Source organism: Lynx canadensis, chromosome E1, assembly GCF_007474595.2.
Source record: "Lynx canadensis isolate LIC74 chromosome E1, mLynCan4.pri.v2, whole genome shotgun sequence".
Classification (NCBI taxonomy): Eukaryota; Metazoa; Chordata; class Mammalia; order Carnivora; family Felidae; genus Lynx; species Lynx canadensis.
In genome coordinates this window covers 3982439-4005071 of record NC_044316.2, presented here as the reverse complement: position 1 = coordinate 4005071, position 22633 = coordinate 3982439, and the positions used below count along the sequence as shown (strand labels likewise).

Below are 22633 nucleotides of genomic sequence, written 5' to 3'. Positions count from 1 at the left end.
GCCAGGAAGTTAAAGATGGGATGGACCGCGTTGTGTCTGTGGGAAAAGGAGCAAACGCGCTAGAAAAGTCGTAGAGTGAAACCGCCTCTCCGGTATCACGGTGCCCGTGGGTGCTGCCTGGCACGGCCGTGGGGGTGGACACACCGGCTTTATGCCTCAGTCGCACCCAGAGTGTTCTTTGGTTTGAGCAGAATTCTCCTCTACCCCAGACGGGACATCCAGGCTCAATTCAGAAGCATGACCTAACTGAACGCATTTGGGTTTCTCGCTCAGGCAGAAATGGGTTCCAGTTCAGGCTCGGCCATTAGCTCCACACATAGGAGTGAGTCAACTAATCCCTGGGAACCTCGGTGACCCCTCATCTTCAAAGTGGCCAGACCTATGGGTTGAAGACACAGAATGTGTCTAAGGGCCTAACACGAGTGGCCGGACTGGAAGGCAAGTTATCAAGAGCAGCTCAGATTACAACCAATTTACTAACCCAGAACCTCAAAAGAGCCCGGTCAAATACAACTGCACTCATTCTCTCACCAAATCTGGAACAGTCCTCTTACCTGTCAACTGCCCAGTGACTGAGGGGATGGCTGTCCTGGGGGGATAAGTAGCTGCAGGCCAGAGAAAGCCCCACCACCCGGATGGAGAACAGAGACCCCGGGTTCTGCTGAGACAAAAACACAGCCACCGGCTTATCGTCACGTTGATTTCGCCGAGACTCTCAGGTGCAAATAAATTACTCAAAGACCGTAACCCTTTTTGTTTATAGTCTATATTGAGTATTCCCTTAAAAATTAGTAATCAAGGGGTGCCTGGGTGGCTCAGCTGGTTAAGCATCCGACTCTTGATTTCAGCTCAGGTCATGATCTCACGGCCGTGGGATCAAGCCCCATGTCAGGCTCTGCACTGAGTGTGGAGTCTGCTTGGGATTCTCTCCCTCCCTCTGTGTCTGCCCCTCCCAGACTCACAAGCACACACTCTCTCTCTCTCTCAAAATAAATAAACATTAAAAAAAATTAGTATTCACAACCTAGAGATACAAAGGTCTTTGTTTTTTCCAGAAGATACACACTGTGCCTTTTTTTTTTTTTTAATTTTTTTAACGTTTTATGTATTTTTGAGACAGGGAGAGACAGAGCATGAACAGGGGAGGGTCAGAGAGAGGGAGACACAGAATCTGAAACAGGCTCCAGGCTCTGTGCTGTCAGCACAGAGCCCGACGCGGGGCTTGAACCCACGGACTGCAAGATCATGACCTGAGCCGAAGTCGGCCGCTTAACCGACTGAGCCACCCAGGCGCCCCACACTGTACCTTTTAATGTGGTGATCTAACACCGTGTAATACATTAAATCTTCCAAAACCATGAACAGTGTTTTATTTATTAGTTTTTAATGTTTATTCATTTTTGAGAGAGAGTGACAGAGTGTGAGCAGGGAGGGACGCAGAATCCCAAGCAGGCTCCAGGCTCCGAGCTGTCAGCACAGAGCCCGATGCGGGGCTCGAACTCACGGACAGTGAGATCAGGACCTGTGCTGAAGTAGGACACCCAACCAATGGAGACACCCAGGTGCCCCAGTTAGCATCTATTTTACATAGGAAATGCTTAGTGAGTATTTACACACTTCAAAACAAGCCACATAGGGAAACACTACATCTGTTTTTATTCTAAGGTGTGTGGGTGTTTTTTTCCATATTCTAACATTTCTGAAATTGAAGGCAGTCTTAAACATTCACAAAACACAACATTATTCACAAAAGTCAAAAGGTGAAAACAACCCAAGCGTCCATCAACAGATGAGTGCATAAACACCCTGTGGTCTACACACGCAATGGAATATTACTCAGCCTTAAAAAGGAAGGAAATCTTGACATCTGCTGCAGCATGTGTGGAGCTTGGAAAGGCTCTACGCCAGACACGGAAGGACAAATACTGCATGATTCTGCTTTATGAGATAGGTAGAGTAGGCAAATTCATAGGGACAGAAAGCAGGGTGGAAGCTGCCAGGGGCAAAGGGCTGGGGGCTTGGGGAGTCATCACATGGGCGCAGAGTTTTTGTAGGGATGATGAAAATTTGGGGTAAGGATAATGGTGATGGTCTTACAACATCACGAATATAACGAATGTACATTCGTGAATGGTTAAAATGTTCTATATATTTTACCACCATTAAAAATAATCAACGGGGGTGGGTGGTGTCACCTGAGTGGCTCAGTCTGTTGAGCACCTGACTTTGGTTCAGGTCATGATTTCGCAGTTTGTATGTTCGAGCCCCTCATCGGGCTCTATGCTGACAGCTTGGAGCCTGGAGCCTGCTTTGGCTTCTGTGTCTCCCTCCCTCTCTCTCTCTCTCTGCCCCTCCCTACTCATGGTCTGTCTCTCTCTCTCAAAAATAACATTAAAAACAAATTAAAAACAAAATCTATGGAGTGTTCAAGTAAAGCAAATATAGTTCTTAAAATGGTCAGAGATGACCTCAGCTGTAACTAGAAAAACAAAGAAACTTCCCTCCCAACAAATTCATTCTGTCCACCAGATAGGTTATTTCTGTAAGACATTCTCCTGTCCTTCATTCGTAGCTAGGGAAATTCATTTTAGAACCCTCATTGTTTCCTTTTTTTTTTCGTTTTCTTTTTAAAGTTTATTTTATCTATTTTTTGACAGAGAGAGTACATGGGAGGGGCAGGGAGAGAGAGAGGGGGAGAGACAGGGAGAGAGACACCCAAGCAGGCTCTGCACTGTCACCTCAGAGCCTGATGCAGGGTTCGAACCAACAAACCGTGAGATCATGAGCCTCAATCAAGAGTCGGACGCTCAACCGACCGAGCCACCCAGGCGCCCTGAACCTTCACTACTTTTAATCTCTTTGGCTCAAGGTTAAGAATTCTCAGTGTGTTCTTTTCAAATGATCACCACCCCGAGCCAGGATTTAATATGGTGCTGAAACGTGGTCAAACGGATGGGCTCTCCTAGGAGCCTCACAACCATTCAGAACACGTCATTCCTACAGAAAATCAGGCCCATCCACACATGTACCAATGAGTCTGTAAAAAAGCATCCATAGTGCGAGGCTGCCTCTATTAGCATTTTGCTGGCCCCACTGATTGCCCCAGGGGCTTCTGAAAACTAACTGGCCGGGGAGGTGCGGAAGCAAAGTGCGGGTATGACCAGGTGGAGAAGGAAGACAGCAGAGTTCAACCGTCACATAAACGTGGTCTCACACTTGCAAAAATCAGGAGCACAGGGTTCGGGGAAACCTGGAGCTATTACAAGAGATTCTGACCTACTTAGAGAGAAGTTAGAATCTCTAATTTGGGCACCACGGCAGATCTGCTGGGCAGTCTGTAGAGCAAAAAAAAAACAAAAAACAAAAAACAAAAAAAATCCTTTAAGAGATAAAGGTGGGTATGGATGCGGAGAAGGTCTTTGACAAAGTGTTATTTCACGTAAATCCTGAATTAAATGTATGGTCTTCCCTGAGCAGGAAGGAGCACGGATTATGAAGTCCTGACATACAGAATAGTCAGAGGGAATTGACATTCTGGGGCTCCCGACCTGTCCCTCAAAATTTTGACATTGTCTGTTGCAAGCAGCCATCGGAATATTGTCTGATACTCTAGGGGCTAAAAGGAATGGTTTCAGCGCATATCGTTTTTATTTGGAAACTACCAATCTGAGAATAAATGAATGAGCAGGGCCAAAAGGGGTTTTGCCTTTGAGTTTGTTATTTAAAAAAAAATTTTTTTAATGTTTATTTTTGTGAGAGAGATAGAGAGAGACACAGCATGAGCAGAGGAGGGTCAGAGAGAGAGAGGGAGACACAGAATCCAAAGCAGGCTCCGGGCTCCGAGCTGTCAGCACAGAGCCTGATGCAGGGCTCGAACCCACGAACTGTGAGATAGTGACCTGAGCCGAAGTCGGATGCTCAACCGACTGAGCCACCTAGGCGCCCCTGAATGCTCTCATTAACAGCAAATTCTTGTCTGTCCCGAGCTACTCCTAGATGCCTACCCCCATCTCTAGCCACCACAACACATGCACACACACTGACCTGGAGGGGGGCCTCACTCTTCATGAGATAGCGGACCTTACTGAGAATGCATTGTTGGAGCTGGACCCAGGAAATGGCTCTGTCTTCCCGTATCAGGAAAGGTGGCCCAAACCTGAAAAATTCAAGGTCATCGGGTTATCTCAGCAAAGGAAAAACCAACAATACTCGACAATCATGAGCGTTTGCTCTGCTCAAGACCACCGCTCCCCCGGGGAAGAGTTAAGCACCCAGCATAATACAAAACTGCCCGTCCGAGAACCGTCGCTGCGAATGGACGCACTGGGTTAAACAGTAGGCCCAGAAATGCAAAGTCACAGAAAGACACAGTGGTGGCAACAGGTGCCTGCAAAGGATCACCCAGCTGGGGCTCTCCTCCCCATGGCAGAGTAAGAGAACCCCGGAGCCAGAGGGAGGCGAGGCAGGGGTTAAGCCAGAGGGAGCCCAGTGCAGCCGACGCACCGATGGTTTTGCGTATCAGGGGCATTCTCATCAACGGGAATCTTTTCCGTATCCCCAGCTGATGAACACAATGCGGAAGGCCTGGAGTGCCAAGAATGCCAGACGTGGCTGCGGCCACAGTTCCGTGGCTCGGCCGTGGGTACCGCTGGACAAATCACCAACTACTGACTGTCCCGTGGCCACATCACGCAAGGTTGTATGAAGGTCCAATGGGATAGGAAATGTCACACTGTTGAACAAACTTTGCTGAAACACAGCACAAATCTGAGGCGGTGTGTCCGGAGGGACAGAGGCACCGTGCGCCGTCTTCTGGGTTTATTTACCTTATTCTCTACTGTTAGGCATTTGGGCTGCTTCCCACTTTTTAATTTGAACGATGCTTGCCTACGGCAGGAGCAACATACATTCTTGTACATATACCTATGGGTGCACGTGACTGATTGTTTCTTTGGGATAACATTCCAGAAGCGGATTTGCAAGACCAAAGCTATTCATACCCAAGCTGCTCTCCACAAAAGCCACACCATCCACACCACACCATGGGCCCCATTCCCTTGACACTGGCCCAGGATGAGTATTGTCAGGTTTTAAAAGTCCTTTACCAATCTGAAAGGTGAACAGCATCTTTCTATTGCAATTAGAACTTCTTCTGCTACTAACAAAGTGGACTATTTTCATCTGTGCTTGTATTTCTTCCGTGAGCTAACATTAATCTCTGTGCCTCGTTTTACTAAGAGTATTTCTCTCGCTAATTTCAGAGCTAGGTTTTACACGATGGATTATGAGCCCTTCACCTGTCATCTGATGTAAATATTTTCTTCTTGTTTGTGCTTAAAATGTTTAATGCATCTAAAACGTTAGCCTTTTTCTTTATAGCCTCCTGCCTTAGGTGTTAAAATAGTCCCCCACCCAAAGATATACATATTTCCCTACATGATTTTCAAGTTATTTTATGGATTCCTTTTCTATAATTAGTTCTTCAATTAATCTAGAACATATACATGCAAATCTATGGTGGGAGTAAAAAAATTGATTATATCAAATAAAAAGAAATAAATTTGCCCCCCTTACATATTGAATAATTCATTCATTAATAATATGAAATATACCATTTTTATCATATAATACTTAATTACACTTTGGCCTATTCTGTTACAATGATTTCAATGTATATTTCTCTGTCTATACTATAATTTTTTGGCTTCAAAAAAATTTTTTTTTTTACTTATAGCCTATATCATAATTAAAAAAAATTTTTTTTTTAACATTTATTCATTTTTTGAGAAGCAGAGAGAGACAGAGCATGAGCAGGGAAGGGGCAGAGAGGGAGACACAGAATCTGAAGCAGGCTCCAGGCTCCGAGCTGTCACCACAGAGCCCGATGTGGGACTTGAACCCATGAACTGCGAGATCATGACCTGAACCGAAGTCAGACGTTTAACCAACTGAGCCACCCAGGCACCCCTGCTATTGTCTTTTCTTTTTTCTTTCTTTTTTTTCTTTAAATTTTTTTTAAGGTTAATTCATTTCTCAGAGACAGAGCATGAGTGGGGGAGGGGCAGAGAGAGAGGGAGACACAGAATCGGAAGCAGGCTCCAGGCTCTGAGCTGTCAGCACGGAGCCCGACGCGGGGCTCAAATCCATGAATTGCGAGACCATGACCTGAAGTTGGACGCGTAACTGACTGAGCCACCAGGAGCCCCTCGTTCGCCATCTGCTTAAGGCGGTTACTGATGATCCTCATGATAAGAAAGTACCTTACTCCCAGTTGATTAACCTTGAGAATGGATGTTTGATTTTATTAAATTCAAATTACTCTAGACAGAATTCCAAGTCCATGCCTACACATCCCAGGCATCACATAAAAAGAAGATGGAATGAAACATACCTGCTGGCCTGCTGCCCGGACCCCGCCAAGTTACAGAGGAGGATCAGCACCTTGTTCTCACTCTGGACAGGCGGGGGTAACCGTTGACCCCCATGGGCTGCCAAGCGCGGGGAGATGGAAAGACCAGGTGGGTGAGCTAAAGAGAGACAATTACGGTACATTCTTAAAGGATTCGCTGGGGCACAGCCCCGGCTTCTCCTGCCCCTCTTCTCTTTTGAGCATCTATCAACCACCCCTGGGAGGCTCCAGAGCACTTTACGGAAAGAGATATTAAGATATGTGACCCCTGTGCCATCTGATACCTGGTATACAAAGGTCATATACGTGGTAGTGAATTTGCCATTGTGTTCAGCCCATAATATTAAAACGTGGGCAGGGATTTTAGTGAACACGTCCCAAAACCAATCTTAAAAATACTCCAAAATGATTCGGGCTGCTTTTATGCCTTGATCAGAGAGCCATGAGTTGGCTCTGGTTTCTCAGCCAACGAAAGAAGAACACATAGAAGGTAAGAATCTTCACCCTTGAGGATGTGGAAGAGTTAGACAATCTTCAATTTCCACTCCGGTCTGAAAATCTGACTTTCAAAGCACAGGTGTGTTACCTTTGACTGAACCTGACATGAAGGCCTTTTCATTGAACTATAACATAATCAGGGCCAGTCAATGCCCTGTTCCAGATTCCAGGCACAGGGGCTCCTTGTTGACTCAGAGAAACCAGACACCTGGTTCCCATGGCCTGCCACCTAGGCTGGCTGAGGTTATGACCAAGGGCACAGGATTCACTTGGGCTATATGGCAACGCTGGCCCAGGCTCCTCCAAATACAGGCCTTCTTGACTAGCTAATTGGGCCAGAATGTATAATGAACTGCCACGGAAGACTGTCGGATACTGACCTTCTAGGCCAGTGCAAAGTTCAGGAAAAGCAAGCATCAGGAAGTGGGGTTGTTAACAAAAGTCATTTAATAACCTTTCTGGCCATCTACTGCTCCAATCTGTAACCATTTTACTTCAAGCAAACACAGGCCTTGAACTACAAGAGTCCTAAAGACAAAGATCACCCGGGCACCTATTCTGAATAGTGATTCTCAAAGGGTGGTCCCAGGACCAGCAGGAGCAGCACCCCTGGGAACCCGTCAGACACGCAAGTTCTCGGGTCCTACCCCAGACCTACCCAACCAGAAACTGTGTGTGTAGGACTCACACCTCTGCCTCAACAAGCTTTCCATGTGACTCTGATACTCATCAAGGTTTTGAGAACCCCTGAGTGATTAGATAATTCTTGATAATCAACCATCTGTACAGCAAATATCAGAGAAAATAAGCCTGACAGGTCCAAATTCAAAAAGTAAATGTCTTATGCCTTAGCATGCAAGGAGTACACTCTCAAATGTATAACTCATAATATCCGAATACGGTTATGCAAAGCAACATCGTACCCGAGAGCATCTCCTGGCCAGGTGGTGGAGGGGCGTGGAAGGCATATACATTATCTCCCTCTGCAATGGTATTCAGGTCCTCTTCATCAAAGAAAGACCGCTGGAATCCACTGGGACACAGTTCAACTAAGATCACCTGGAATAAGGAAGATAATTTTCCCTCTTAATTTCTCAAAGGAAACTTAAGCAAGAAATCCAAAAGCCACTGATAGTCTCAAACATCTCTTTTACTCTTTTAGGTGAAAAACACTACTTATTTTTCATAATAAAACAGAATAGGTATAACAATTAGATTGGCCACAGATACCCCAATGGCAACAATCTCTTCCCTCAAACTGCTGAGGGAAGAGATGGGGGAAGAAAATTGGAGAGGGGGGAATTTGTTTTTAAATTTTATACCCAGTTAAACTATCATGTAGGCAATGACAATACAATAAAGCTCTCTTCAGATGAAAAGTTAAGAGTGTTTACTGTCAACAGATCTCCAGTGAAAGAACTTCTAAATAGTTTTGCCAACTTTTTTCACATCACGGTAAATGTGGAGTTTATTTTGATGGAACACCGGGATAAGCAGAAGTTGGTCTTGTAGCAAAGAAAAGGGGTGACCACCTCGAGGGTCCTGTCACCTTGAGGGCTGAAGGAATCAACATCTCAACACATCTAACCCATTCAAGTCACACTAGCTACAAAATTCTCTTGTAAGAGATGCATTTCAGGGTTAAAACAAACAAACAAACAAACAAACAGAATCCAAAAAAAACCTTGAGTTTTAAGAAGAAATGATGAGCCAAAGAAAAGGGTAGACATTAGTAAATGTAAACATGCGCTGACTACATAAATCCACAATAATAACAACTAGTACCATTACTACATCTGGAGAAAGGGGAGGAGAGATTAAAATACCGGACAATCAGGGGGTGCCTGGGTGGCTCAGTCGGTTGAGCACTGGACTCTTGATATCAGGACTCTTGATGATCTCAGGTCAGGGGATCAAGCCCCACATTGGGCTCCATGCTGAGTGCAGAGACTGCTTGGGATTCTCTCTCCCTCTCTCTCTGGCCCTCCCCCGCTCATGCACTCATGTTCTCTTTCTCTCTCAAAATAAATAAATATTGAAAAAAAATACTGGACAATAATATCCACAATAATAAAACGGCGGAAGGGAGACTGAAGCACGCCAAGATCCTTGTGTTGTTTGGGAAGATTAACATAAGACTTTGCTAAATTATGCATGTTGGCGTTTTAAGGACAACCACTAAAGAAGCATCGAAATAGCATATATATGTTCCAAAGCAGAAGAGATGAAATAAAAATTGCTCAATAGGAAAGAAGCAGTAAAGGAGAGGGAAAGGAATCAAAGAGAAAGCAGGGTAAACAGAAAGCATAAAAAGAAAATACAAATAAATCCAAGTATATCCATGATCATAGATAATGTAAGGGGAATAAACCCGCCAGTTAAAATCAAGCAGAGCTGAAGTTCCAATCAAAATGCCTGCCTGTGCACTTAGGAATCCCAAGTGATTCCTACCTCCCTACGCACCAGACTTCTCAAATTTCTGACAATTATTTTACTCTTTGAATTGTGCCAACTCCACCTCACAGACATCCCCCTTTGGGTATTTTTTCCCCCTGTGGTTTTTCTCCCAAGACTGTCACCCTCTGTCCTATTTTCTCTTTCTCTCTCAACATATCCCCAAAGAGCACTTTGACTTCACCAAGCAAGATACACGCTTTTCCCCCACGTGATACCCCCGTAAAAACGCTGATAAGATCAGAGGCACTGATTGGGTGGGGGCAGGAAGGAGCCCACAGAGTGAGTAATCTTGGAGGTTACATGGATGGATGTGCACAGAACTCAACAAACCATACCCTCAAGGTGCACATCCTTTATAGCATGTGTGTTATTCCTAAACAGAAAGGCTAAACATTTAAATTTTTTTTTGTTTATTTATTTTTGACAGGGAGAGAGACAGAGCATGAGCGGGGGAGAGGCAGAGAGAGAGGGAGACACAGAATCTGAAACAGGCTCCAGGCTCCGAGCTCTCAGCACAGAGCCCGACACGGGGCCCGAACTCACGGACCGCGAAATCATGACCTGAGCCGAAGTCGGATGCTCAACCGACTGAGCCACCCAGGTGCCCCAACACTTTTTTTTTTTTAATTTGAAAAAAAAAAAAATGCTGCGAGGTCGTCGGGGGGAAATGTAAAATTTGCATTTTACAGTTAAAGATGCAGAGGACAGGTTGCTTACTTTGTCCAAGGTCAGAAAAGTAGAGATTGACTGAATCCTAAGAAGGACCCTATTCCAAGCCCTTCCCATTATGCCACATGGCTGTTGACCACCGTCACCTCCACCCTGCCCTCTCACGGGGGTCCCTGTTGCGAGTTCTGCCCTCAAAGTCACAGTAAATCCGACCTCCTTACCAAGACCCCTTTAAAAAAAAAAAAGGCAGTGCACAGCCCTCCCAGTCTCCCCTAAACCTCCTCTCTCACACATCCTCAGTAGCTGCTCGTTTGTCACTTATCGCCCCTTCAGTGTCCTGGTTCCTAGTCTCAGGAGCGCAAGTACACAGCTCGGGCCGTGAAGTCAAACCACCTGTGCGCAAATCCTGGGTCAGCTGCTTACCAGCTGTGTGACCTCGGGCGGGTCACTTAACCTCTCAGGGCCCCCTCTCGGCTCACCAGCTCACCGGTAGGAGGAGGAGAACTGTGGTACTGACTTCGCAAGGTGATGACAATGAAAGTGGCTACGAATGAAGTTCATAAAATGGCGCCCAGCACTTGGGAAACACCACGGAGGGTTTGCTGGCGTCACAATTACTAGGGTCACAATTATGACGATTTTGCTCATCCTTTTCTGGCAATTCTGAGTAAACGCAGGGAGAGGTCAAGGCTCGGTAATCCCAGACAGACACCAGGGACTGTCACCAATCAAACAGAAACTCACGAGTCACCAGGGGGTCACCTGGGAACCAGAAATTAGCCTAAACAGCCCTGGTCAGAGGGCCCAGTTAGCATTCCAGTCATTCGGTGACCGGGCCCCCCGTGCAATTCCGTCACACCTCATCCGCAGGGACGCCGCCTTCCTCTGCGACCATCTTCCTCAGGGATGCCACTGTGCTGAGGATTGGCACGGCCAGGCCAACCCGCAGGAACCGCTGGCTCTTCGAGGGGAAGACCAACGTGACGCTCAAGAATCTGGAAAACACGAAGGTGTCCACATCCTTACAGGATGGACATGAACTGCCAACACCACTGACATTGGGTCAAAGTCCAACACACTTAGGCTAATCTCTGCTTCCGGGTCAAGCCAACTGTACTTTAGGTACACTGTCACCAGGTGGCGGCGGAGAGCCAAATCCCCGAGGGTCTCCGCTCCCCACATAGTTTTCTAAAGCTAGTTGAAAATAAAAGGCATCTGATTGACAATCACAGTACAGATCTGCGATCTCAAGGTTCCGTTTGTTAAATCCATCGCCTTCAGCAAAAGCAAACTTTGAAATCTGTTATGTAAAATGGTCAAGCTTCTTCCACTACGATTCAAGACCACTGATGACACTGTCCTTTATTGAAACTCCCCTCAGCAATAGGACACTTTTCCTTCTGCCCTCCGCCCACCCTCCCCCACGCCCCCCGCCTCAAGCCCCTCTGGACTCTTTTCCCTTGGACACTCTCTTGTGTGTCTCATCCTACTTCCTACTGTCCCCACCAGCGCACTGGGGCTCACTCCTCTAGGTCATCCAGTGTGCCTCGTGTTCCTTCCTGCACAGCTCACGGACAGAGCTGGGATGTGAACCCCGGACAGACGAGCCCCGGAGTCAGCGTTCCCAACCACCGTGTGATGCTGCGTCAGGCCGGGAATCTGAGCTCACAACCATCAGTAGGCATCACCGGTGATGGACAAGCCGGTGGTGCATTTGCAGCACAGAGGGGCAGAAATGGGGATCAAGTGGCCAGGAGAGGCTGTGTGGAGCTCCGTATCTTCAGCTGCACCCTAGAGATGGAGGTCAGCAATGGAGGGCACGAGAGATGGTATTTTCGGAGAAAACGAGGGAGAGAGCCGTCTCAGTGCCAATGCAGTGCTCACCAAACGGCCACGAGGCCGACATTGGCCAGGTGTCTTAGTGGTCACATGCCAAGACCCGGCCTTCTAGAACTTCTACACTACGTGCCTCTTACTTGTAAAGGCCCAGCCCACCATGCCTCTTACTGAACCCTACCCTCCTCTCTTCTGTTTTTCTCCTCTCCTTCGACACCCCCTTCCCTTTTTCTCTGCTCCTGAAAGAAACCGTCTTCCTACACCTTCACAAAGAGCAAAAACGATTTGGAAGCAAAGCAGGGAGAAGCAGGTGGCGACAAATTTTTTTTTTTTTTAGGTTGGCCCCTGGTCTGCCGGGAGGTAGTGACAGGCCCGTGCCAGCTTCCCAGCAGGCCAGAGACGAAAGCCTGGCTACAGTGCCGACAGACAGAAGTGCTGTGGATAGTTCCTTCTGCGGCCAAAGAAGGGACGCGGTAGCCTTTCAGGGTGTCAACATTCAACAACTGACCATCACCAGCTTTGCAAGGCTGGCTTCTAGAGAGACGCTGGCTGAGAAGCCAGACAGATAGAACTGTAGGTGCAAGGCAGAAGGTACCCAGGAGGGCCTAAGGACGGGATTCAAGTTCACGTACCTCGTCTGGCGCAAGGGGATAGGTAGTGACACACACAGGAAAGGATCGAAGGTGTTGCTCTGTTTCAGGCAGTGGGGACAGGTCAAGGAAGATCTGTGAGGGCCAAAAACAGAGTTTCAAGGTCAATCACGTGCAGTCGAGAAGATCCTCAAGAAGTGAAATAAAGAATTATCGTACGATCCAGCAATTCCCCTGGTAGGTACATCCCCCAAAAGAGTTGAAAAGAGGTACTCAGGGGCACCTGGGTGGCTCAGTCGGTGAAGTGTCCGACTTCAGCTCAGGCCATGATCCCACGGTTCGTGAGTTTGAGCCCCGCGTCGGACTCTGTGCTGATAGTTCAGAGCCCGGAGCCTGCTTCGGATTCTGTGTCTCCCTCTCTCTCTCTGCCCCTCCCCTGCTCATGCTCTGTCTCTCTGCATCCCTCAAAAAATAAAATGTTGAAAGAAAGAAAGAAGGAAAGAAGGAAAGAAAGAAAGAAGAAAGAAAGAAAGAAAGAAAGAAAGAAAGAAAGAAAGAAAGAAAGAAAGAAAACAGGTGCTCATACAAATACTTGTGCACAAATGTTCACAACAGCATTATTCACAATAGCCAAAAGGTAGAAACAACCCAAATGCCCATCAGTGGCTAAATGGATGAATCCAGAATAGGTAAAGCCACAGAGACAGAAAACAGATTGGAGGATGCCAGGGGCGGGGAGGAAGGCTTAACGGGGTATCCAGTTTTCTTTCTGGTGATGAAAATGGTGAAGAGCTAGACAGAGGTGGTGGTTACACAGGACTGTGAACGTCCATGCGGTGAAACTGTACCCTTTTATTTTTAATTTTTTTAATGTTTATTTATTGTTAAGAGAGAAAGAGCGCAAGCAGGGGAGGGGCAGAGACAGAGGGAGACACAGAATCCGAAGCAGGCTCCAGGCTCCGAGCTGTCAGCACAGAGCCCCACGCGGGGCCGCGAACCCACGGACCTCGAGATCATGACCCGAGCCGAAGTCTGCCGCTTCACTGACTGAGCCACCCAGAGGTTCCCAAAAAGTACACTTTTAAATTGTTGATTTTACGTTATGGAACTTTCACCTCAATTTTTCAAGGAAGGAAAAAAAGTTTAATTGCACACGTTAGCGCACTGAGAACGGGAAGGGAAGCGAACACCCCTCGAGAGAGAAACGGCATGATGGCTCACAACCTGGAAGGCATCTCAGGACCATCTCCTCCCCTGGTTCTCAGCCTCAGTGTGTCCCAGAATCACAGAGGAAGCTTTCCTAAAAACGCAAATGTCTCGGCCCTTTTCCCATAGATTTTGTTTCAAGGGAGGCAGGGAAAGAGGCTCGGGCATCAGGATGTCAACAGCTCTCCCGGGGACACTAGTGTTCAGCCAGAACGTGGAACCACTGAGGGAGTCCACCCTCCTGATTGTACCAGTGAGGAAACAGAGTTCAGAAAAAAGCGCCTAATAGCTAAATAGCTAATATTGTAACAGGGTTTACTATGAATTGGGCATTGTTCCAACCACTGTGAGTATAATAACTCACTACCCATAGCCGCCAGTATTATTCCCATTTTGCAGATGAGAAGACTAAGCACAGAGAAGTTAAGCAACAGTCCCAAGGACACACAGCTCTTAAAGCGGCAGAGCAAAGCTCAGGTTCCAGGGTCCAAGTTCATCACCATTCCTGCTGTCTTTAGTATAAACGAATGAGGGACATCAACTGTTTCAGAGAAGTTATGGGGCGCCTGAGTGGCTCAGTGTCTGACTTCGGCTCAGGTCATGATCTCGCAGTTTGTGAGTGCGAGCCCCATGTCGAGCTCTGTGCTGACAGCTCAGAGCCTGGAGCCTGTTTCAGATTCTGTGTCTCCCTCTCTCTCTACCCCTCCCCCACTCACGCTCTGTCTCTGTCCCTCAAAAATGAATAGACAATAAAAAAAAATTGTTTCAGAGAAGTTATACACACAGTATACTTATATTCTCTAAACTTTTTCAAACTAAACACTCCCTCACTTAAGCATGTGGTCCCTGAAAATCAAGTGCAACTTTTATATTCCCCACGGGTACTCCAGTTTTATTTCCTTAATCTTGTGATGCATTCTTCCAAGATGTAAGGGATTTCTGGACGCTGCGTGCCTTGTCCTAAAATCTACACTGCTTTCTTCCTTGGGAATAAGGAACACCACCCAGCTGACGGCCGTGCTCTTACACCGGTCAGCAAGGAAACCGGGGCTGGGATCACGGGCTGGTTTCCAGAGTCTCTGCACAGAGTACCAGCTCAGCTTGAGTGGTTTCCCTGGGAGCAGACCAAATGGGAAAAACCAGGGACAAGCAAGAAAGCCTGAGGATTTCAGGGTGCGGGCGCAGGTGACCCTGAGTGAGCTGGCCAGAGCAGGTCAGCTCTCCTGGGTACAAGTTAACAGCCATCCATGACTTCTGAAAACAGACCTGAGACTTTAACGTCCAATAACTCTGGGAAATTTCCCTTTGGGAAAACCATGGAAATGTCCTGGTAAAAAACGGTGTATACCAGGCATCGAGCTCCAGAGAGAAGGGGGACCTGGCGTTTGTGGGGTCCCCTCTGCCACCCTGTTTCTCCGGATCCGTCTCCCACCTTTACCCATCATGTACCTAGATTGAAGTAAGCCCGGAGGATGTATTTTTGTCACTGGAAAATTTCCAAATCCCAGTTTTTGCAGTTAAGCAAACAAATGAAAAAGAATATTTTTCTTTGAGTTATCCACTGTGTTAAGTCTACAAAAGCTAAGCGAAGCAAAACGTATGGTCTTCAGAATAGACTGCGTAAGGGATGTGAAATACACCTGTTTTTCAAAGATGAGTAATGACAACAGAGTGAATGGGACCCACAGATCAGGGAGAGAGAAGACTCTGGACGTTTCCAGGCTTCAGCCACCCTGACACGTGACCTCAAGAGACCTTCTAACCTCACCATGTCTTCACCATCCCTGCCGGCCATTTGCAGCCCTGTCCTATTGTCCCCCAAGCTCTCACGGGGTAGGGAGTGGGGGAGGGGGCAGAAAACCACCCTGCTGCCCTTCACGGCTCCCTCAGGGCTAGAACCCAGGGTTTCATCACTTACATATAAGTCCCAGTGCTCATCCTCACAAATGGCCTCCTTAATGCCCATCCCCCATCTAGCCCCCCCAACCCTGTTTGTTCTCTATCTTTAAGAGTCTCTTATGGTTTGTTTCCTTATCCCCTTCCCATATATTCATCTATTTTGTGTCTTAAATTCCATCAAATTGCTTCCGACGCAAAAGCCAACCTGGGGAGCCACCAAGAAGCCTCAGAACTGCCCTTGGCTTTCCGCCAAGTATAAATGCCCAGAAGTGAGCCCCGGGCCCTTGATGATGCCCTACTCCGACCTCTCCCTGCGGCCGCAGACACACCCTACCCCTCACGCCCGCCCTGCGCCACCTGCTCCCAGGACAGAGGATCTGATGTCTCCACCGGCAATGGTGACTCTGAGGACACACAGGTAAGATGTCACCTCTCGGAGATCGGCTGTGAGAAAGCCTTCACAAACACGCTCGGCCATAGGGGAAATGCTGCCTGTTACGGGGACCAGGTAAGACTTCTCTGCGAATAAAAGCCAGGAGCCCCGAAGAAACGAATACACGCAGGTGCGCATGCGCATACCCACAGGCGCGCATGCGCACGCACACCCCCCCCCCCCCCCCAGCAGGTGCACTCCCACGGCCTCCCCGCCTGTGGCCCAAACTCCAACACAGCCGCGCTCCGCGGTTATGAAGCTCACGGAGGTTTTTTTAGGTTGTGGTATGAACCATATGGAATAACTGATTATTTTCCCTGTAGCCCGTAACCTCCAGCACCCTGAGGCCAAAGCCGAAAACCCAACACCCTAAAAGGGAGGCGGCACCCTCACTGCACGGGGGTCTCTGAATTCACCCACAGTGAATCCTCTCTTAAAGAAGGCCGATACAGCGGCGACTTTCCATCCCCAGCAAGCCCTCCCTGAAGAGTGCCCAGGGCCTCAGGAAACACTACCAGCTTGGAGCTGGTATCCATTGGCCACTCTAGAAAATCGCTTCCCAGAGCTCAAAAGCCCTCGCCCAGACGGACATCCCTAACTGTATTTTTTTCTTTACTACAGACTATCAGGCACAAAGCAGGTATTTTCAGCTGTCACCGGTCCCCCCCCCCTTTTTTTTCTTTTTAGCTTGAACACCTCAGTTGTTACTCTTCATCCTACAGTAATCTACCCAGAGAGCGCTTGCGGTCTTGAATATATCTGATCGGCTTGAAGTCAGTTGCTCAGGAATCATGCCCTGACTCAGCCCATGCCGATCACAGACCGTGTGATCACGTGATTTATAATAAGAAAATACATATTTGGTTTTGGTCCTGGTTCCTGGCACAGGGCTCCTAAAACTCTTGGAATTACCTAAAAGATGGGAGCCAGAAGGACAAAAGGGCCACCTTTCAACCACACCTGAGTTATATTACTGAGGGGACTCGGGGACAGCCCCAGACACCTGAGGATGAGGGCCGGGGGCCAGGGGAAACAGTTGGGGGCGGGGAAGGGGGTTGGAAGTTTCAGTCCCGCCCCTCCACTTCCAAGGGAGGAAAGGAGGACCAGAGGTTGAATGAATCACTAGGGATCAATGGTGTAATCAATCACACCAAGGTAAGGAGGCCTACAGAAAAAAACGCTCCCAGGAGAGGTCTGGAGAGCTTCCAGACTGGTGAACACGTGGGGGTCCTGGGGCAACGGCGCACCCGGAGAGGGCAGGGAAACCCTGCACCGGCTGCCACACACCTTGCCGGAAGCATCTTTTCCGTCTGGCTGTTCAGAGTTGTATCCTTTTACAATGAGTTGCTGATCTAGGGAGTTAACCGTTTGCCTGAGTCCTGTGAGCAGCTCTAGCAAGTGACCGAACGTGAGGAGGGGGCCCTGGGGACCTCTGGTCTGTAGCCGGCCAGTCAAAGCACAGGTGACAGCTCGGGACTTGGGGCAGGGGGTGGGGGGGGACTCTTGCCTGGTGGGGGGAGCAGTCTCGTGGGACTGAGCTCTTAAGCTGTGGGATCGGACGCTGTGTCCAGGTAAACAGTGTCCGGAACGGAGTCACCCTGGAGGACACTCAGGTGGTGTCCACAGAGAACTGCAGGATTGCCTGGTGTGGGGAAAACGCCCACGCGCCTGGTGCCGGAGGGTCTGTAGGCGGGGTAGGAGGAGAGAGGGGTGTAAAGAAAACAAGACTTTTTTCCTTTCACACCTGTAACACGCATCTCAAAGCACCTGGCAGTGATAACGCCCCATAAAATCCCAGGAGGCACCCTAGATTCCTCCCTTTCTCTCAGGCCCTCCCCTTGCACTCTTAGAGTCATGAACGAGACCTGTTGAGTCTACATCCAGAACACGTTCCAGCCCATGCACTCCTCTCCATCTTCCCTGCTACACCACCCCCCCCCCGGGGGGGTCTCATGCACCATCACTCTTCCACCATAGTCCCTCAGCCACACCCCGCTTCAAAGGTTGCAGTGGCTTCCTGTGCCCTTCAGACGGAAGCCCACACTTGGACAGGACACCTTAGACACGTCCCCCGTCCACCTCTCCAGCCTCACCTCCCACCCCTCCCCACCTGGCTGCTCCCTTGGCCTTTCTGTCCCTCGATGTGCCAACATCATTCCAACCCCGGGCCCTTAGCCTCTGCATTTTCCTCTGCCTGCATGACCTTGTCCTCAGAGATGCGAATAGCTGATTCACTGTCTCTACGTTCTCAGCTCAAATGTCCCCTCTATTGAGAAGCCTTCCCAGACCTTTCTGATTACCTTATCTAGAGCTGGCCGCCTCCCACCCCCCACATCCCAAGCTGTGTCTTATCATTTCAATTATCACTACCTCAAAGAGCTGCTGTGACGTGTGTGAGCGTTACCCAACACCTCCCCCAGCAGAACGTGAGCTCCTTGAGAACAGGGGCTGTGCCTGGTTCACAGCTGGACTCTGGCACCGAGAAGGAAGGGGCTCGTAGCAGGTTAAACAGTAAATATCTCGGGCATCTCTAGAATCGAATAGCTAGAGAGCATGTGGGGTCTTTGGTTGGAATTTCTCTCTCGTGGCCAAGGAGCGATGCTCCTGGCTGTAACGGGTGGACCATGCACCACAGCCAACTCTCAGATACTTGAAAGAAGGGAAGAAAGAGAGCATGCGTGCACAAGAGAGGAAGAGGGAAGAGAGAACGCTATGAGCCAAGAAATAAGTAAGTTGGTTGTGCAAAGACACCAACGAGGGGTACCTGGTGTCCCTTCCCCGCAGTCTAACCGACCCTGGCCTTAGGCTCCCCTTTCCCTCCTTCTAGCTGTTCTTTTCTCCTCCTCTCTTCTTCTTCTCCTGTCCCATTTTTGTTTCAAGCAGCCTCTGCTCTGGGCACCTGAAGATAAATAAGGCAGACACCCTGCACGTAGCTTTCACGGCTAGCCATGAAATCTAGGTTCCCTCCAGTACGCACACCGCATCTCTCGGGAAATAAACGGGCCTTACTTCATGCACAACAATAAAACGTAGACTCGTTTCGGAGCGTTTTTAAGTACCCAGTAGGCTAAGCAACCAAGGACTGTGTCACCAAGAGGAGGTTGTCTGTAACCGATGGTTTCCCCTGCATCCTGATTATCTGTCCTTGCTGAATATGCTCCCGCCCATTCGATCCTATTCAGCCTTCGGAGCCCCCATCAAAAGGCACACCTCCTCCAAGAAAGCCCAGGGAGGTTTCTTCCCCACTTGAGACTGCTCACTGCAATCAATGTCTCATGAAAACATTATAGTACTTGGAAATACGCTGTCTTATAGGAATCTCTCAGCTGTCACAGATAGAAGAGCCCAAGGAGAAGTTTTCTGAAGGCAAAGCCTGCATAATTATATATATACATAACATATACATATACATATACATATACACATATATACATACATATATACATATATATACATATACATACATATATATATACATGCATATACATATATATATTTTACATCCTCCACGCTGATGGGAAATCTCGAACTTGAAATTACTTGGTAAACTGAACAACCTCTCAGTGATCGCCTGCGGGTGAAACCCTGGCCTCCGCATTCACACTCTGTTAGAACCCCCTTCAAGAGGAGACGGGAGACCCAGGAGCCAGCAAGAAGGGAAGGAAGAAATCCTAACGGCCAGAGACAACAAGGAGTGAGGGGCTGCCTGGGATTTCCAATGGCAGAGAGAAGGGTTGTCTTGTGTTCCTGTTGTTGTGCAATCTCGGGGCAGCGTGGCGATGGGAGGCCAGTTACCAGCAGCTAAGTCTGGGCGATCCCTGCTAAGCACACCCCACCCTTACCTAGATTCTTACCTATACTGGGCTTGAAAGTGGCTTTGCACAAAGCTTTGGCCTAGGGGAAGCTGAGCCGATGGGGACAGGAGGTGCTCAGGGGTTCTGCTGGCTTCAGGCTGAGGCTGCAAAGAAATGAGGGAAGGAAGCAAGATTAGGCACAGACCAGTGAGCCCTGGCCTCCTCCTGGGCCCGCTTCACCCCTCCCTGGGCCAGGACTCTGCAGGACCTGACCCCTCTGGGGAGTCCCCCACAATTTACTGCTCCGCCAGTCTCTAGACCTCCCAGACCCCCTCACGCACAGAAGGTGCTGAATGAGCAGAGCCGAGGCGTGAGCCCTGGGAGCTCCCACACGCTCAGCCAGACTCAGCTCCGATCTCTGGAGCGACTGCCCCGTTCTTCTCTCCATCCTGCTGGGCCCCGTGTGTCTACGCCTCCTGCGCCTTTTGCTGGGCACGCTGCCACCACTCAATGCGTCCACACCACATCTCCCATCTTCCGGCTGCTAAACCGCCCCATCCGCCTCTCCGCGGGAGCCAGTCTTCATGCGAGCCCCAGACAAACCAGGCTTCGTGCCCTGGCATCATGTGGAAGCTCCCTTCACCCCACGTCGATCCTACCACGCCCCTCCGTGCTGCCCCTTCTGTGTTCACTTGTTACTGCTGATGGCTGCAGGAGCAAATTCCCACACGCTGCAGGCTGAAAACAGCAGAAATGTATTCTCTCACAGTTCCGGAGGCCAGACAGCCAAGATCAGCATCCCCAGGCCCCAGAGCAGGCGTCAGCAAGGCCACGCTCCCCGCAGAGGCTCTAGGGGAAGCCTTGCCTCTCACGGCCTCTGGTGGCTGCAGAATCGTGGCTTGTGGCCCCATCACCCCAGGCTGTAAGCCCAGCATTTTGGAAGAGCCAAGGAAAGAGCCGAGGAAAAAGGAACACGTGTGAAGTGTTCAGAGGGAAGTATACCAAGGTCCAAAATTTAATTTCAAATCCATCAAGGGGCGCCTGGGTGGCTCAGTCAGTTGAGCGTCCGACCTTGGCTCAGGTCATGATCTCGCGGTGTGTGAGTTCGAGCCCCACGTCGGGCTCTGTGCTGACGGCTTGGAGCCTGGAGCCTGCTTCCCATCTGTGTCTCCCCTTTTCAATGCCCTACCCAGTTCAGTAAACAGCACACTAGCAGGATTAAGAATCAGCCTCCAGGGGGCGCCTGGGTGGCTCAGTAGGTTGAGCCTCTGACTTCAGCTCATGACATGATCTCGAGGTTCATGAGTTCAAGCCCCAGATCGGACTCACTGCTGTCAGCACAAAGCCTGCTTCGGATCCTCTGCCCTCCTCTCTCTGCCCCTCTCCCACTTGCACTCTCTCTCTCTCTCTCTCTCTCAAAAAAAAAAAAAAAAAAGATTTAGCCTCCAGGCTCTGGCTGCCTGGATTCCAATCTCTGCCCTGGTACTTTGCTGGGAGAGCTGCAAAAAAAAAACCTCTAACACGGCTCACCGGGGACGGCGGTGGGCAGGATCGCCCAGGGTGGGGTCCGGAAGGAGAAAATCCTGAGCGAGGCTGGGCTGAGAGGCAGCAGAGTGGTTCCAGAAGTGTGGACCTGGAGGTCAGAGCAGGCTGGCTCTACTCTGCTAACCAAGCGACCCTGAGCATCTCTCTGAGCCTCGTTCCACATCTAAAAGAGTCACACATCCACCTCACCTCACTATGCCACCATTCAAATAGAAAAACTGATGTGTGTGTCCTGCAGGGCGCATAGTAGGTGCTTAATAAACGGTACCTTCTTGGGCCTTTTCCTTGCCCCGTCCCGTTCCTAATTCTGCAAGAGTGCAAGTGCTATAAAATGAATTGCCAAAAAGACGGTCTGTGCGAAAGTGTCTACAGGGCGGTAAAAATAAGCCCTTTTCGCCGGATCTGAGAATCATTCCGATGACAGAGGAGAAAGCGGTCCCTGTGTTTTCTATTCCAGTTTCAAATAAACCTAGCTTCTATGGCCTTCACAGGTCCTGAAACAGAAATAACCTCAAAAAGAAAAAAAGAATTGCTCTGGCCCTCTCCTTGCAAGAGGGAAAATGAAGTTTCGTGTCAGCTCGCTCCTGACCTTCAAGCGTCCCCAGCCGGGCCTCCACAGGCAGCCCAATTTTCCGAGAGAGCAAATTTCAGGATTTTGACCCCACCGACCCCCCACCCCCGGGGCACATTTGGCAATATCTAGAGATCTTTGGTTGTGAGTCACGACCTGTGGGGAGAAGAATGCTTACAAATGCATATCGCACAGGGCAGCCCCCACAGCAAAGAGTTATCTGGCCCCAGTGCAGAAGTTGACAAACCCTGAGTCACATTTCCTAGATGTGGACGCTGACTCTCCTACGTACTTGCTGTGTGGCTTGGGGCAAGTTACTTAACCTCTCTGTGATCTTCTCCGCCCTTAAGCCCAGTGCCTTTTCCAACCATCAAAGGACAGAAGAGGGAGACTGAAAGGCAACTGTCTAGCTAGCCCTGGACTTTCCAGGTAGGAAGAGCCACCAGGCACAGCCAGGGAGGGGGCAGCAGTGGCGAGGGGGACACAGGACAAGACGCCTTCCCTGTGCAGCCAGAAGGAAGCCGGTCTTGTAGTGTCCTCTCATCTCTGCTGGGGAACTGAGGAGGCACGAGACACCGTGATAAGGAAAGAGATCCTGTGCACTTTGAAACAGACTCGGGTTCCATTCTATTTCCCCCAAGTAAAAGTTAGGTGACCTTGGGCAACTTCCTTAACCTAAGTCTTCATTCACTATAAAACCCGAGCCACCCTTACAAACGGTAGAGG

General features: G+C 49.1%; 1 protein-coding gene across 1 annotated transcript in view; it reads right to left on the bottom strand.

Annotated features, from left to right (window-relative positions):
- Nucleotides 1-20318, bottom strand: part of USP43 (ubiquitin specific peptidase 43) — a 45677-nt gene extending 25359 nt beyond the window's left edge. The window contains exons 1-8 of the mRNA XM_032591197.1: nucleotides 20263-20318; nucleotides 19852-20016; nucleotides 12502-12594; nucleotides 10893-11028; nucleotides 7831-7966; nucleotides 6392-6527; nucleotides 4045-4156; nucleotides 555-658 (exon numbers count right to left, since the gene is read on the bottom strand). Of these exons, the coding sequence (XP_032447088.1) occupies nucleotides 555-658; nucleotides 4045-4156; nucleotides 6392-6527; nucleotides 7831-7966; nucleotides 10893-11028; nucleotides 12502-12594; nucleotides 19852-20016; nucleotides 20263-20318 (938 nt within the window). The remainder of the gene's footprint in view (nucleotides 1-554; nucleotides 659-4044; nucleotides 4157-6391; nucleotides 6528-7830; nucleotides 7967-10892; nucleotides 11029-12501; nucleotides 12595-19851; nucleotides 20017-20262) is intronic.
- Nucleotides 20319-22633: the final 2315 nt, after the last annotated feature.